This window comes from Amblyomma maculatum, chromosome 2 (assembly GCF_055883805.1).
Source record: "Amblyomma maculatum isolate TAMU_Amacu chromosome 2, ASM5588380v1, whole genome shotgun sequence".
Classification (NCBI taxonomy): Eukaryota; Metazoa; Arthropoda; class Arachnida; order Ixodida; family Ixodidae; genus Amblyomma; species Amblyomma maculatum.
Window position 1 is genome coordinate 137,437,759 of NC_139345.1, and position 15,667 is coordinate 137,453,425.

Here is a 15,667-nt window from a genome sequence, read left to right on the forward strand (position 1 = left end):
ATGCACTAGTTCGTTGCGTTTTATATGTGAATATGAAAATAGTGTTATTTGACGCGCTTCCTTGTAACAAGCCAAATAAAAATGTCGGAGATGGGTTCTTCTGGAAAATCTACTGAACCTCCACGCCAAACTTAATTAAAATCAAGGTTTAATCATCATAGAAACAGAAATATTTGTTCCTGAAAGTATTCTTTTCAGCATTTGTGTTGCCTCCCACTTCACTCCAATTGTGGCTGTGCAGATGGTAAATAAGTTTTGCCGTCGTGACGTGACCAGTATTACTGTGTGACATGAGATCATACAGTAATGAAAGCATTGCTGCCGCAGAAACGATCTTGTCAAAACAGCAGTCTTAACTATGCTGAAAAATAAGTTAAACTTGGCGTTGCATATTATTTACAGTCGTAGTTTGGGCACGTGGTATGCGATTGAACCTTTTGGACGTCATTAAGCAGCTTCAGCACTGTGCGCAAAACAACTTTATTGAAATTTGAAAAAGAAATCCTTGCTCGGTTTTCAAAATTAAAACCTAATGGGTAATTTGTAACGTTCTCGCACCAGAAACAATAGTTTTACAATGTTGTGCTTTCTAAATATGTTTGCTCTGCTCGTTGCTGGCACGAAATGATGTGTAATAAAGATGTATTCAATTCTCGCATATTGACTTCCGTTCTGGTCTGGATCCTCTCCCGAATCGCACGAAGTGCAGATGGCCAAGAGAGGTACGTGGTGCACTTTTCGCGCCTCCTTAATGCAAAATATCGAAATTTGCAGATTCTTTCAGCGAGCTTTCTACCCATCATAGACGGCACAAAAAAATACAGCAAGCAATAAAAATGAAATATCAATCAATAATTTTTTTAATGTAAGACTATAAGGAGCACAGATGCATGCTGTGTGAAACATTATGGAACTTGACCGTAAACATATACCTTTAAAAAAAGGGGGAAATAAGCTAAGCGAGAGGAAGAGACTGAGAAAGTAAGGGACTAAATTATGTTAACTTCAGTAGGGTTGGGATGATTGGCCTTGAAAGTGCATTTCTTCTCGCATTGAGGGTTCTGATCCGTAAAGAATCTGTCTCAAAACATCCGACTATTTCTAGCCAAATGCCTTTCCAGTGCCGCGTAAAATACATTAAATAGTATTCGAAATTCCAATAAGAGCTTTCTTAGGCCTCAAAAATTTAATAGCTCCGGCAGCTTATCAGACAGGCTACCGGAGGGTGCGCTGAATTTATGGGATAAATAAGGCTTTGAAAATTGAAGCACCCATTTTTTTTCTACCAATGCCTGTTTTATGGAGATAAAACGTAATCTGCTTTGCCCACCAAAGGTATCGAAAAATCGCTAACGCTTAAATTGGAAAACACTACCGTGGAGCCCACCGGCCCGACCCTCAGTAGGAGAAATAAGCTAACATTGATTAAGAGGTTATCAGGCAAGGTGGGCAGTTTTCGCACTGGGATTCAGGCTGTGCGAGACGCCTACCATGAAGCAAAAAGGGGAGATCACTTTTGACTGACCCTTATATTCCAGCGTGTTGACTGCGTTGAACTAGGCATTATGCTAGAGTAGGTACAACTTACCCACATACACCAGGTGTTTTAGAGAAGCTGGGAACTTTAAAAATACGTTTTTGTGTATAAAGACGGCTTCTTTAGCGTCGTATATATATATTATCGGATTGAAAAATATAAGGTCACGATATTTAAACAGTAAAGCGTTAAATAATTTCTGGTAAATATTTCTATTATGGATATGTGACTGATCGCAATTGGAGGCTTGTAGCCGGCCTTAGGCATCGACCATATCACTTTTTAGGATGTGGATAACGCAGCCACCCTCTGCGCTGTAACTTGACAAATTGTGACTATGTCATGCCAATATACTTCCGCATTCGAAAAAAAAAAAAAAACGAAGTCCGCTTTATTTGGCATTCTGTTGTCTACAGCTACACCTTTTACGGGCCGTTGCTGGTGCTCGCGAATAACCACGCTACATGCGTCATTTTGAATAATACGAAAGGTTTGCCTGTAATATACAGACTAAGTTTTATGCATACTGTTTTCTTCACTAAGATTCGTTTGTTTTATTTCAATGCTTCGTTTTACCCTAATATGACCGCTTAACGATACAAACGTTTCAGTGATTCACTTCTGTGTGAACCTCATTGAATTATTACATCCCAGAAGCGGCATAATTTTATAATGCTCTTTATCCAAACGTTGTTAGTATACAACCATACACATTATGTACGTAAACTGCTGGCGTTTTCAATTGGGATCGAGTTTCATTTGCTACGGCTGAGAGCGAATGCGAGCCTTCAGCAGAAGTGTAAATGTATGAAACGTTTTTGAAAATATAAGCAGTTTTGCTTCTGGTTAATGATGTATAATGCATTCCTATATATGGGTCATCACGTGGTGTTCGCCTATGACCGATAATTTTTAATTGAATTTTCTTTTCTCACAAGTTTTAGTTTCGGTTTTAGCAGCCGAGAGATAACAGTGACGTCACAATCAAGTCTAGGTCACGCGTCGCGTGTCAAAATACCGCGATATAATTACTGAACTTTCACATGTTATGGTTCCGGTTCATGCGGTCATGAGGCGTAGATCACCAGCGTTAAGCGTTGTAGTGAATTCAAACCACAAGGCAACGATTAAACTGTTGTGGGTTCATCCCTCACGTGACCTAGACTTGGCTTTGGCGTCACAGTCATCGCTAGGCTGCTGAAATCGATACCGAAACAAGTGATAAAAAGTTTGTTTAAAAATTATTCAGCGATCCTAAGCTAGTATCACTTGGTGATCCGTTCATAGTAATGCCTTACGCATCATTACAAAGGATAAAACTCCAACATGACTTCAGGTGTTAGTTGTCTTTTAAATTTAGGCGTTATTAGTTCTTTAAAGACCTTTTTGGCAGTTTGTTTTTGTACGTTTTATCTCCATAAAGCACCATCAGCACAAAACAAAATAAAAAAGAAAGAAACCCACTGCGCCCAAAGTGCACGATCGCATCCTGGCCTCGGCGGTCGCTTTTCGGTGGCGGCGAAAAGCTAGGCCCCCGTGTGCTTTGCAATGTCAGTGCACGTGAAAGAACCCCAGGTGGTCTAAATTTTCGGAGCCCTCCACAGCCGCATCTCTCATAGTCTGAGTCGCTTTGGGACGTTAAACCCTAAAACTAAACACCAAGCAAATCTTTATACTAACAGACGTTTTCAGTAAAGAAACCTCGGGGTTTAAAACATAATAATAACTGCCACAAAGCACACCTATAAAATATTGGCTGGGCTATCGCTTCTGAAGAAGACCGAATGTGCTAGGCTTGAACGAAAGACAGTTATGCAACTAAGAGATCCGAGTCTCCTATAATGATGCGCCAAGTTGCAAAGATAATGTCGGGCAGTGCCAATAGACAAATCTCAAAGCGGCGGAGTTAAATTAAGAAATTCCTTTAGAGTCCTGGTTCTCCTTATTCTTTCTTTATCTCACTCGCTTCGCAACGTTTAGCTCTAGGTTCCGAGGATGGTCTTGTATATTTTTATTGCATTCATACTTTAGTCGTTACCGCAAGCCTAATTTGGCTTCTGTGTCTTGCCTTACAGCTTTGTTAACAGCACCACGAAAGGTGAGCTACTTCCTTGCTACAACGTCCTGCGTATAATGACGGCAACGGTAGCCTCTCTAGTGGAACTCGAGACCACTGAGCTAGAGGCATGGAGTGAACAGCGCTCTAATGATGGCCATTAAGACCAAATGGGCGAGAGTTTAATTGCAGTCAAAATGAATAGAAACAGTCTGCATAACCAAGCTTAGTAACATACAATACCCATGATTCGCGTGCAGAAAATTAACCTAGGAGGGGGGAACACATTTCCGTCTTCCATCCGCGGTCTAGGGTCACTGGCAGGGTAAATGATTAAACGACGACGTCGAGATGCAAACTGCAACTCACCCGCAATCACTCATGTTGAAGGATCCGAAACGTTGTGAAGCGGTGTCTCATAATTTTTGTTTTGTTTCATATTGCGTTTTTTTTTTCGCATGAATTCCTTTTGAAACTAGACAGACCTCTCGAAAGTTTTCTTTCGATATTATTTTATTATGCCAGCAAGATTAAGAGACACGTGCGACAGTAGAAGCATTTATTATCCAAAAGCGGTGCATAAAGTGCGAGTTATCTCCGCAACCGGCATTTTGTAGGGAAAGAAATACATTTTAAAAGTCGGGCGGACATTGCATGGTAGTTTCCGGCCAGAAACTATGTGCATGCAAAGCGCATGATCTTTGTAATGGTTTTGTATTCTTGTTGATTATAAACAAGTGCGCACTTGCTTTTTTGCTAAATCAATGTACGTACGCGTCGAGCGGTTGAACTTGATAATTGTTTTTGTTTTCTTTTTCATTATAAGCGGATATATCTCTCGATTTCTGAATGAAAAAGTTTTTATGAGTAGTTTTTTTGCAATTTGGCTTCTCTCTGCACACAGAGCACTGTGATTTCTTCAGCATAAACAATCCCAAATACGCAAAGCGCGGTGGTCATAAAAATGTCGGCATATTTCAACCTTGCATCTGCAAAAAAAAAAAAAAAAAAAAAACACCACTCACATCTTCGAGCACCACAAGCCATACTTTGATTGGACTACAATATTCTAAACCTCTTCCAGGTAACCTCAAGACAGATGAGGTGGCGCATATGCTTCGCATTTCGCCGGCCATCGAATTCGAAGTTCTTGGTCCCGAGTGCACAGGTCGACATAAATAGTGTTATGAACTTTTCTTGTAAAGGCAAAAAAAAAAACAAAGAAACAAATCACTTGCGCCAAGTCGCGAGATTGTATGATTGTACATAAACGTAGCTTACTGAGCCGCTCATTGTGGTTCATACGAAGCCTCTGAAGTACAAAATGCCAACCGGGCGTGAAATGAGCCCTTGTCACATTTTGAAACGTTTCAGGTTGCCTTATATGATTGAAAGCCGAGCCTTCTCAGTCAAACAATTTGTACCGTCCCTGCGCGTCGGCGTATTCAGGACGTCTTTTTCAGTTCCTTTCAGTCGTTCAGTCGTGTCCGACTCTTCGTGGCCGTATGGTCCATATCACGCCATGCTTTCCGGTCTCTCACACTCTTCCTAACCTCACGTAACTTCATCTGCAGCGCCTCGAGGATGCCATCTAACCACCGCGTTCGCTGTCTACCCTTTCTCCGGTGACCCTCAGCCTTTCCCAACGTCAAATCTTTCTCCAGCGACTCCTCTCTTCTCATCAGATGACTAAAGTAGCTGAGCTTTAACTTTAGAATTTGAGCTTCCAATCAGCAGTCAGGGTTTATGGTCGACAATATAGACTGATTTGATCTTCTGGCGGTACAAGGAACTCTTTTTACTTATCTCTAAATCAGTAAGTTCTCAATTTTACAAATGACTTTTTTATTTGTATCGAAGCTACGCCAGTGTCACGAAGCACGACCGACGTGGCGTCCGTGCTGATTACACGGCTGGTGGCTGACGTGCTGTTGAACGCAAGCCAGTCGTTGAGCGGCAGCACCAGCGTTCACGACCAGATGGAGGCGGTCCTGCTGAAGTCAGCGCACCGCCTCAACGCCATGGGCCATCTGCTGGCCAAAATGGGAGCCGCCGTCAAGGTTGGCGGCCGCCAGCTGCGAGACGCAGACTCAACACTGGTCAGTGGGCAGAGCATTGCTGAACTAGCTCGTGCACGCCACAGAAATGTGGAGATACTTTGGACCTTGTTTGATGCGTACAACAGTGCCATCGTATGATGGCAAACTTCCTCCTACCTCGTTTTTCCAATTTGTCCTGCACTTGCACGGAGTAGTTAAGCATTGCACGAAATTGAATTTGTTGTAGGTTTGACAACGTAAACGACAAAGTAAAGGGAGGACCGATATACCTATAGGTTGTAATATTGTAATATTATGTTATGAAAAAAAATCGTACTGATAACTTCTCATTGAGACCAAACTGCGTTTCTCTACCATTTCTGGGCATCGGTGAATAACGCTAGAAAAACGCGTTTGTTTTTACTGCAGAGCATTGTCTTTGGGCCGGCCAAGTTCCGAAAGCAGAAGGCCTTACTCTGGGCTCTCGACATCGCCAATCTGGGCAACTGCTCGAAAGAAGCTCGGCTGACGCGGATCACTGCGAAGATTGTCAACACATACGCGGCTCGAACTAAACCCTCTTCCATCTACAGGGGAGCGGAGCAGATCGGGGACATTGTGGGCTCGGCGGGTGACGCCCTGGAAGACATCGCCAGCAGGCTGGCTGCAAGCGGAGAAAATCGAACGGCTGAGCTGCCGAAAAATGAGCTCAGTGATAGTGAAGAGCAACTGCTGCATAACATTACGGATATCATAGTCAAGCACAAGGCTCACTGAGGAGCCCGCTTTAGCAGACACATGCACCAGATCGTCACAATATCAATAAAAAATGTCAAGAAGTGCTCAATTTATCTGCTCTTGACGTATTGCGAAATGCCTTTTATTCTTCTTTGTTTTCATGCAAATGGATGTGCCTGGTGTGCAATCAGATAAATAATTTTGGAAGTAACAATTAACTTTATCATCCGCGCTTTAGTAGGTTTGTGATCGTCAGCGTAGAAACATTATGCCTTTAGAATAGGGTGTCAGCGTTGTTTTGACATCTACGAACCAATTACTTCTGTGCTAGAAGTTTCACTGGTGAATGTTGCGACCGCTTTTCTTACAGTGAAACGTCGCTATTACACTGGAATGTACTCTTGCAAGAGGAGATGGAATTAATAGCAGGGGAAACGACAAACCGGTACTGCATTGTGAAAGTCTCCTTTGGGGTTTGTGTTATAATACTGTGCGCAAAATATTCATTTAACTTGTTTATTGCGGCCTCTACGACGAGGCTGTGTCCCGGGGTATCGTTTTGATCACCGGTATCGGAGCTGCGGAAACTTTGCCGCCAGGTTTCTTTTAAGCTGCTTTCCAGAGGAGTCAGCAACCTGAACCTCACGATAATGCAGCCTGACTGGGAATCTCCTATCTCTGTGAAGGGTGTGAGTTAAGCTTTCGCGGAGTGATATACCTTTCCTATAGTTGTAGGCGCTAGGTTTATCTTTTAAACACTAGTTAATTATTATACCGTCCAATAGAGACCTTCTTTATAATACGAACTGATGAATTCATCAATGAACACACGTATTATATTTGGCTTTATTATTGGGTCTGAGGTCACAATCTAGCATTCTGCCACACTGATTCAAGACCTCAGATATTTCTTAGTGCTGGAGATATCAACCTAGACAAAAGATAGTCGTGACATGTTGCCCAGGTCAACTTGGGCGCTACTGTGTGCGGACTAGCTTCAAACGTTAACGAGTAGCAGCAGTACTTGAGGCAAAGTTTCTTATTCAGAATGGTTCAAAATTACGATCAAGCAAAAGATTCGTATTAAAGCTAGATGTGAGAGAGTGTGTTCGATTGTTTCATCTACTTTTTAAACTACAATGAACTACGCCCCATTGTGCAATCATTTAAAATTTTCACTTTTGACTACCTACAACAAACCCGAGCACTTTTCTCCTTTCAGCTACGATAGACTAGGGCGTAATCACTCAGCACGTTAAGTGTAACTTGTTGAATGCATTTTTATTTTTATTTAACTTCTATTAGGTGGTGGTCAAAGTGAACAACGCGCAAAAATATGCTGGATACTCCGACTTCAGGTTTGCTCGGTGTGAAGCGTTTGAAACGCTTCAAACGTGCCGCAGTCAAGCTTTAGTTCAACTTTTCATTCTTGTTTCGAGCACTAATGAAGTCCTAAAAAAGATCAGCATGATCTGTGTACATTAGTTTGCTTGCGTTGAGAGTTGAGTACCTGAAGGAAGAACGGAAAAGCGTTGTAAGTGCGACCGTGGCAGTCAGTGTTGTTACGACCATGCATCCGCATTTGCGCGCTCTATTGTTCGCCTGTGGGCATGGATAAGTGCTGTGGATATGTGGTGATGGTCCAATGGCTCTAAGTGAGCCTGTTTCCATAAATCCTTTTTGTAAGCCTGTTTTGCTTTGTGGACACCCTGCAAATGCCAAATTGACCCTGTCAAGAGAACCTCTGGAAAAACACAAAGAAACGTCCCCCTGCGGGAAATAGCAGGAAGTGCTTTCTTTCTTTTGTTCACCCTTCCAGTCGAGAAGTGCTATCCCCCAGTGATGAATGCCTCCTATCCAAAGGAGACGACAGAGTGACATGTCCGCTGACGTGCAGGACAAGAAAGGAGCATGACGCATACGGCCATTAAATGATTTCCCGGGAATGCAGGAAAGATTTGCAATTGTCGAAAACGGACAATGCTGGGAGCGTATGCGGCGCCCACGTGCACTTGGGTTTCTGAGAAGTAAATCCACTTGCCGGAACCAGCTGCCTATCGATTCTTGGCTGAAGAATAGAAATGTACCTCCTCGCCGTTCCCAAGCTTTTCCCGCCAACAAGTGACCCGGCTCAACGAAACAATGCCGGGCCAGTCAGTGCTTCAGACCATCAGTGCAGTGATGTGTTCGATTGGATGCCGATATCTGAGGGGCGTGCCCTGGATTTGGTTGGTCAGCATCTTCAGAGAGGGGCTGGACATAGGGGGTTTTAAGGACGCTGCAGAGCACGAAATGTCGCTCTGGGCCCTGGGTAAACGGCTCATCCAGTCGCTTCTCGCTATGAACTCTAAACGCTTGCCATATTGCTGATGTACCCTTCTTTTTCGTGTAAATAATCTTGTAAATAAGTTTTCTCAAAGTGCCATTAAACCTGCTTGTATATATTTTACCAACTTCGAAGATTCAGTCCTTCTTCAACCCCGAGTCTCTGCACGCTACCAAGTGAAGGCCGGGTCGACGTAGCCCCAGCGTCACGACAACTGGTGACCAGCGGTGGGATCTGAATCTACAAGCCACAACATCTGATGACTGGAGGTGGGATCTGAATCTACAAGCCACAACATCTGGTGATTGGAGGTGGATCTGAAGCTACAAGCCACAACATCTGGTGATCGGAGGTGGCATCTCAAGCAACAAGCAGGCGCAACAATCGGCCAACAAGAGAGCAGCTCGGAACATCGATCGCATGTGTGGGTGAGTGTTTGGCTTTTCTTCTGATGTGGACCAGGTTCTAGAACAGGGTTAGATTTTAGAACTGGTAAAAAGTGTTGAAACGCCTTTAGGTTTGGTAGTTTGCACTGTTGTTTTGGAAGTAGCCGACACTCGGAGCGATCATGGACCTACAAAAGCTGCAGAAACCGGAACTGTTGCAATTGTGTGAGGAATTGGGAATTGATACAAGTGGTTTGGCACGAAACCCTTTGATTATAAAGGCAATCACAGATTTGGGAGCCGATGATGAGGAGCTCAGTGAAGCATGGAACCTCATCGCCCAAAAAAAGGAGGAGCAGCTCAGACAGCAGAAAGAGCGGGAAAAAGAGGAAAAGAGGCGTGAGCGTGAACTTGAGAGGGAAAAAGAGGAAAGGGAGCGCGAACGTCAGAGGGAAAAAGAGGAAAGGGAGCGTGAACTTGAGAGGGAAAAAGAGGAAAGGGAGCACGAACGTGAGAAGCTTGAAAGAGAAGCAAAAAAGCTGGACCAAGAAATTGAGCTCCGGAAATTAGAACTAGAGTTGAGCAAGAGGTCGGGCGATTGTCCCCAGCTAGCGGTACCTCGTCTCAACAAGGAGGCAGATTTCAAGATGTCAAAGTACATGCAGCCATATGTGATATCAGGGGATATCGGTCTGTATCTGGCTAACTTTGAGCGAACCTGCGAAAAACTGTCCTTCCAGCGAGACACTTGGTCTCAGAGATTATTGACGGTTCTGCCCTGCGAGGCAGCGGAGGTTGTCGCGCGGCTAAGCAAGGAGGACGCGGACAACTACGAGAAGGTCAAAGCTTGCCTTCTGAGAAAGTATAGGCTTAGCGCCGAGGCGTTCAGAAAACGTTTTCGGGACGCTACTAAGTCCAGGGACGAGAGTTACCCTGAATTCCTGTACAATTTAAGAGTAAATTTGGGCGAGTGGCTAAAGAGCACAGATTCCTACAGTGATAGGGACGCTGTAGTCGAGCGAATTCTTTTGGAGCAGTTTTATAACTGCCTCCCAGAAAAAGAAAGAAATTGGTTACAGGACCGAGGCGAAATTAAGTCGGCAACTGAAGCTGCCGAACTTATTGAGGAGTATGCTTCGCGCCGACAATTCAGCAACCCAGCAGTGGATAGGCCCCGCAATCCCAAGTTCAGTGTGAAAAACCATCGGGAAAGGCACTTTGCTAGAGTTGGAAACGAAGAAATGAAGGTTTCTTCAGGCAAATTCCCTAGAAAGGACGGCAGTGAGAAAAGTGGGGAAGTGACCAACGTGCAGAACACAAAGAATAAGCTTGAGGCTAGGAAGCCGCTCACATGCTTTAGGTGTAATGAGCAGGGTCACATTGCCGTCAACTGCCGGAAAGAAAAGATTGCTTTCTCGTATGTCAGGGACTGCGATGAAAATATGCAGCTTTTAGAACCCTACCTGCATGACCTAGTAGTCAACGGGAAGCCTTGCAAGGTACTGCGCGATTCGGCCGCAACGATGGATGTTGTCCATCCGGTGTATGTGTCGCCTTCCGACTATACAGGACAGTGTGCGTGGATCCGCCAGGTAGTGGAGGAACAGAGTGTGTGCTTGCCAATCGCGAACGTGGTCATCGAGGGCCCTTTCGGCAAGTTAACAACCGAGGCTGCCGTTTCAGGAAAGCTTCCTAAGTGCTATCCGTATTTGTTCTCTTACAAATCGGACATGCTACTGCGAAAGAGGGGCATCCTTTTCGGAGACAGAGTTGTGCAAGCCTTAACACGTTCAAAGGCGCGAGAATTAGCTACACTGCTCATTCCAGAAGAATCCACAGCGGAGGAAACGGCAGTTAAAACAGTGGTAGATGCGGAAGATAGCAGGTCAGAAAACTTTGAGAGCGACGCATCTCAAATAAGTCAACTGGAAAGTGCGCTTGATGAGACGCGGAATGAGGACGTTCTTGAGAATAACCTCTTGCCGCCAGTGTCTAGTAATCTCACACTTTTAAGTGGAACCCGAGAGGACTTAGCTATGGAGCAAGCCGTGGTAAATCTAAAGTTAAACCTTCCCGAGGAGATGGGGGACAACTTGATTTGCCTCAGCGGAAAAGGAAGCAACGCTCAGGAGCTTCTCAGAAAGACGGAGCAGAGAGGAGAACTAAAGAAATCCCAGCTGTCCGATCTGGGCGAAATAATAACAGAGTTTGAGGCCGGCTTCGTGGACAGGCCAGGCAGGACTGATTTGACTGAGCACGATATTGAGCTGACTTCAGACGTGCCAGTGCGATCAAGGTGCTACCGATTCTCTCCAAGGCAAAGAGAAATTCTGGATAGGGAAGTAACTCGCATGCTGGAAATGGGAGTAATAAAACCCTCGGAAAGCGATTATGCTTCACCTATGATCTTAGTAGAAGCTCCAGATAAAGACCCTAGGCCTGTGGTAGACTACCGAAAGCTAAATTCTCTCACCAGGGATCAAGTGTATCCTATTCCGAATATTGAGGAGAGAGTAGAACAGGTCAGTAGAGCGGCATATGTGACTACGCTGGACCTTACTCGAGGATACTGGCAAGTACCGCTCACTGAACGCGCCAGCAGATACGCGGCTTTCGTCACTCCGACGGGCAGCTACCAGCCAACAATGATGAGTTTCGGGCTCAAAAATGCTCCATTTTGTTTTTCCCGACTCATGGATAGGGTTTTAAAGGGGTGTGAAACATTCGCGGTGCCTTATTTAGATGACATTGCGGTTTTTTCCGACTCATGGGCGGACCATATGGTACATCTAAGAGCTGTACTGAGCCTTTTGCGTCAAGCTGGACTAACCGTAAAGGCCGAGAAATGTTGCCTGGCAAGGGCGACCGTGGACTACTTGGGTCACAATGTAGGTCAAGGTTTCAGGAAACCCAGCGAGATTAAGATTTCTGCGGTAGCAGACTACCCGCGGCCGAGCACGAAGACGGAAATTCGAGCATTCCTGGGTCTGACTGGATACTACAATCACTACATCCCTAACTATTCAGCTTTGGCCAGCCCTCTGACCGACGCTCTCCGCAGGACAGAACCGACAAATGTAGTCTGGGACGAACAAAAGGAAGCCTCCTTCGTAAACCTGAAGGCTGTGCTGATTAGCCGTCCGGTATTGCGAGCTCCAGACTATGACCGAGAATTCACGGTCCAGTGTGATGCCAGTGATCGAGGGCTAGGTGCTGTTCTCTGCCAGAGAGATGACGACGGTAATGAGCACCCAGTGCTCTACCTGAGCAGAAAACTGAGTTCTAGAGAGAGGGCTTATTGCGCGTCAGAGAAAGAGTGCGCTTGCATTGTATGGGCCATTCAAAAATTGCAATGCTATCTTGGAGGGGCCAAATTCACCGTAGAGACGGACCATTGTCCCCTGGCTTGGCTGCAAACTGCGACATCGAAGAACAGTCGCCTTCTTAGGTGGAGCTTGATTTTACAGCAGTACAATTTTGAAATAAGATACAAAAAGGGGAAGTTAAATGGGAATGCGGACGCGCTTAGCCGCTGTTTCTAAGCAGTCCGAGGTGTTCCTCACCATGTATCCAAATTGATAATCAGGTTTTTTTTTTTTCGTGCGCTTGTATATGTGTGACTATGTAAAGCAGCACGTTTGGTTTTCTAGGCATACGTAGGTCCTAACGTCTTGAGTGTGGGCTTTTCTCGAACAACGATGGCAGTTTTCTTTTAACCTGGTCTCTTCAGACGGGAGCCGAGTGCTTGCTTGGACATGTGGTTGAGTTTCAGATAGCTCAAGCAATTTGGCCTACAACAATCAAGACAACGCGACAAGCAACAGCGAGCTTCAAGCGTTCACGTGCAGGCCATTAAGTCGTCTCTTCATGCAGCAGCTGCGACTGCTGCCCTCCGTGACTCTTCTGGCGGGGGAGGAGGCTGTTACGACCATGCATCCGCATTTGCGCGCTCTATTGTTCGCCTGTGGGCATGGATAAGTGCTGTGGATATGTGGTGATGGTCCAATGGCTCTAAGTGAGCCTGTTTCCATAAATCCTTTTTGTAAGCCTGTTTTGCTTTGTGGACACCCTGCAAATGCCAAATTGACCCTGTCAAGAGAACCTCTGGAAAAACACAAAGAAACGTCCCCCTGCGGGAAATAGCAGGAAGTGCTTTCTTTCTTTTGTTCACCCTTCCAGTCGAGAAGTGCTATCCCCCAGTGATGAATGCCTCCTATCCAAAGGAGACGACAGAGTGACATGTCCGCTGACGTGCAGGACAAGAAAGGAGCATGACGCATACGGCCATTAAATGATTTCCCGGGAATGCAGGAAAGATTTGCAATTGTCGAAAACGGACAATGCTGGGAGCGTATGCGGCGCCCACGTGCACTTGGGTTTCTGAGAAGTAAATCCACTTGCCGGAACCAGCTGCCTATCGATTCTTGGCTGAAGAATAGAAATGTACCTCCTCGCCGTTCCCAAGCTTTTCCCGCCAACAAGTGACCCGGCTCAACGAAACAATGCCGGGCCAGTCAGTGCTTCAGACCATCAGTGCAGTGATGTGTTCGATTGGATGCCGATATCTGAGGGGCGTGCCCTGGATTTGGTTGGTCAGCATCTTCAGAGAGGGGCTGGACATAGGGGGTTTTAAGGACGCTGCAGAGCACGAAATGTCGCTCTGGGCCCTGGGTAAACGGCTCATCCAGTCGCTTCTCGCTATGAACTCTAAACGCTTGCCATATTGCTGATGTACCCTTCTTTTTCGTGTAAATAATCTTGTAAATAAGTTTTCTCAAAGTGCCATTAAACCTGCTTGTATATATTTTACCAACTTCGAAGATTCAGTCCTTCTTCAACCCCGAGTCTCTGCACGCTACCAAGTGAAGGCCGGGTCGACGTAGCCCCAGCGTCACGACAGTGTCCTCTGCTCGCGCTGAAGTTTAGCAACGCTCCAATCACTTGCTAAAAGTTCGTGTAGCCGCTACATGTGTGTCTAATGTACATTCGAATAAACATGTTCTGGCGATGCTGCATTAACAAGAGCTGAGTGTTCGGGCTGCTATAGCAACTGTAGACTATATCACTACTCAAATAAGTGAGGACTGCCTAGCGATTTGCGGCAGCGACAGCGAAGAGCTGAACGCATACAAACCATAAAACGACTTCCTGTACTGTTTTTTTGACTTTACAAAATTTTCACGTGTTACTTACGTTGCACTAAGCAGTAGCAGAGGGTGTTTCTTGCCGAGTGATTACCAACTGTCTCAGCCTATAAGCGAGGTACACAACAGCTTAAACTGAGACATGCCGTTCATAACAGTGCGTCGAGCTCGCAAAGGTCTAGGTTTACACACCAGAGCGTCGCAGCCTTAGAAAGGAACACTTTATGCTCTCTACAGCTCAAGTGCATTATTCAATAGTTCATTGAATAAATACTGCAAAAGCTGACATGCTCCTATCAACCTTATCATGGTTAACATTATAGTAGTATAATAAGTTATACTATTATAAAATTCTTTTATTTGTTGATAGCTATCAATAAATAAACAGATTTCGAGTATTATGAAAGAAATAAAGTCTCAAGGAATTCAATTTAATTTCACCTGCATTGAAAACTGGGGCTGCATCACATATGTTGCATTTTTTGCTTTGAATGTTCAAGTTAGCATGTAAGCATTATGCCCCAACATATATGAAACCAATAGTAGATGGCTGAAAAGCTCTACTGTTGTGTGTCAAGGGCCTGGAGGGACTATAGCTATTCCTGGCTTGGATGAGCCTAGCTAATCCTGCAGTGCAAGAAGCATTCACATGATGAGCCTTTGGTACATGCAAGAGAACCGTGTTTATAGACAAAATGAACCATTCAGAAGGTACCAGATATTTCAAACCATATACATACATCTGCTGGAGCCATTCATTTTAGGAAAATCTTCCCATTACTGAGTGCTGCATTATGTGAATAACACGAAAGTAATAAAGAAAATGTTTTGTCTTTACGGTACCTCTTGAAACCTCCGGAAGCTTTAGGATATAAAACCCCTGTATTCGCTTCTCACCAATGTAGAGAAAAGCCTGCAGACATTTTTCTGGTGTGTATTTTATACTCGGTGCTTGGTTAAACTAGAACCACCAGCACGTGTACAAAGAAATGCCTTGAATGGACGACACCTCGGCTGCTGTTGCATACATACAGAAATATGGAAAATATATAGCTTATGCATTGCACGATGTGAGTTCAAGGTAAAGCACTTATTACGAACAGCTAGCATAAGGTGAGCATGTCTTGTGGTTCTTTGTAAGGAAAACCAGCATTAATTAAAGTATCGTAGGTATGTTTTAAAGCTTGGTGCACAGCTTTACTACAGGCACCACAAACGAAACAAACTTGGGCACAGAGGTCTCCCAAAAAAGAAACTCTTGACACAGGCAGCATTATTATACAACTGCTAACGGGAAATATTTGTCAGCTGTTAATGATAAGCCCTTCTTGTAGTGTGGTCAATGACATGCAGCCTTCTCATAAAAAAGTTTTGCAATACATTTTCTATAGCACCTAACACATTAGCCTAAAACACACCTTTGACGGAGAAGGAGCAAATT

General features: G+C 44.7%; 1 protein-coding gene across 1 annotated transcript; it reads left to right on the forward strand.

Annotated features, from left to right (window-relative positions):
* The first annotated feature begins 3,616 nt into the window (after positions 1 to 3,616).
* Positions 3,617 to 6,500, forward strand: LOC146200016 (uncharacterized). Its single transcript, XM_084592840.1, has 3 exons — positions 3,617 to 3,635; positions 5,454 to 5,692; positions 6,062 to 6,500. The coding sequence occupies exons 2-3, from the start codon at positions 5,573 to 5,575 to the stop codon at positions 6,407 to 6,409; spliced, it is 468 nt and encodes a 155-aa protein (XP_084448966.1). The 5' UTR covers positions 3,617 to 3,635; positions 5,454 to 5,572; the 3' UTR covers positions 6,410 to 6,500.
* The last annotated feature ends 9,167 nt before the right edge of the window (positions 6,501 to 15,667 follow it).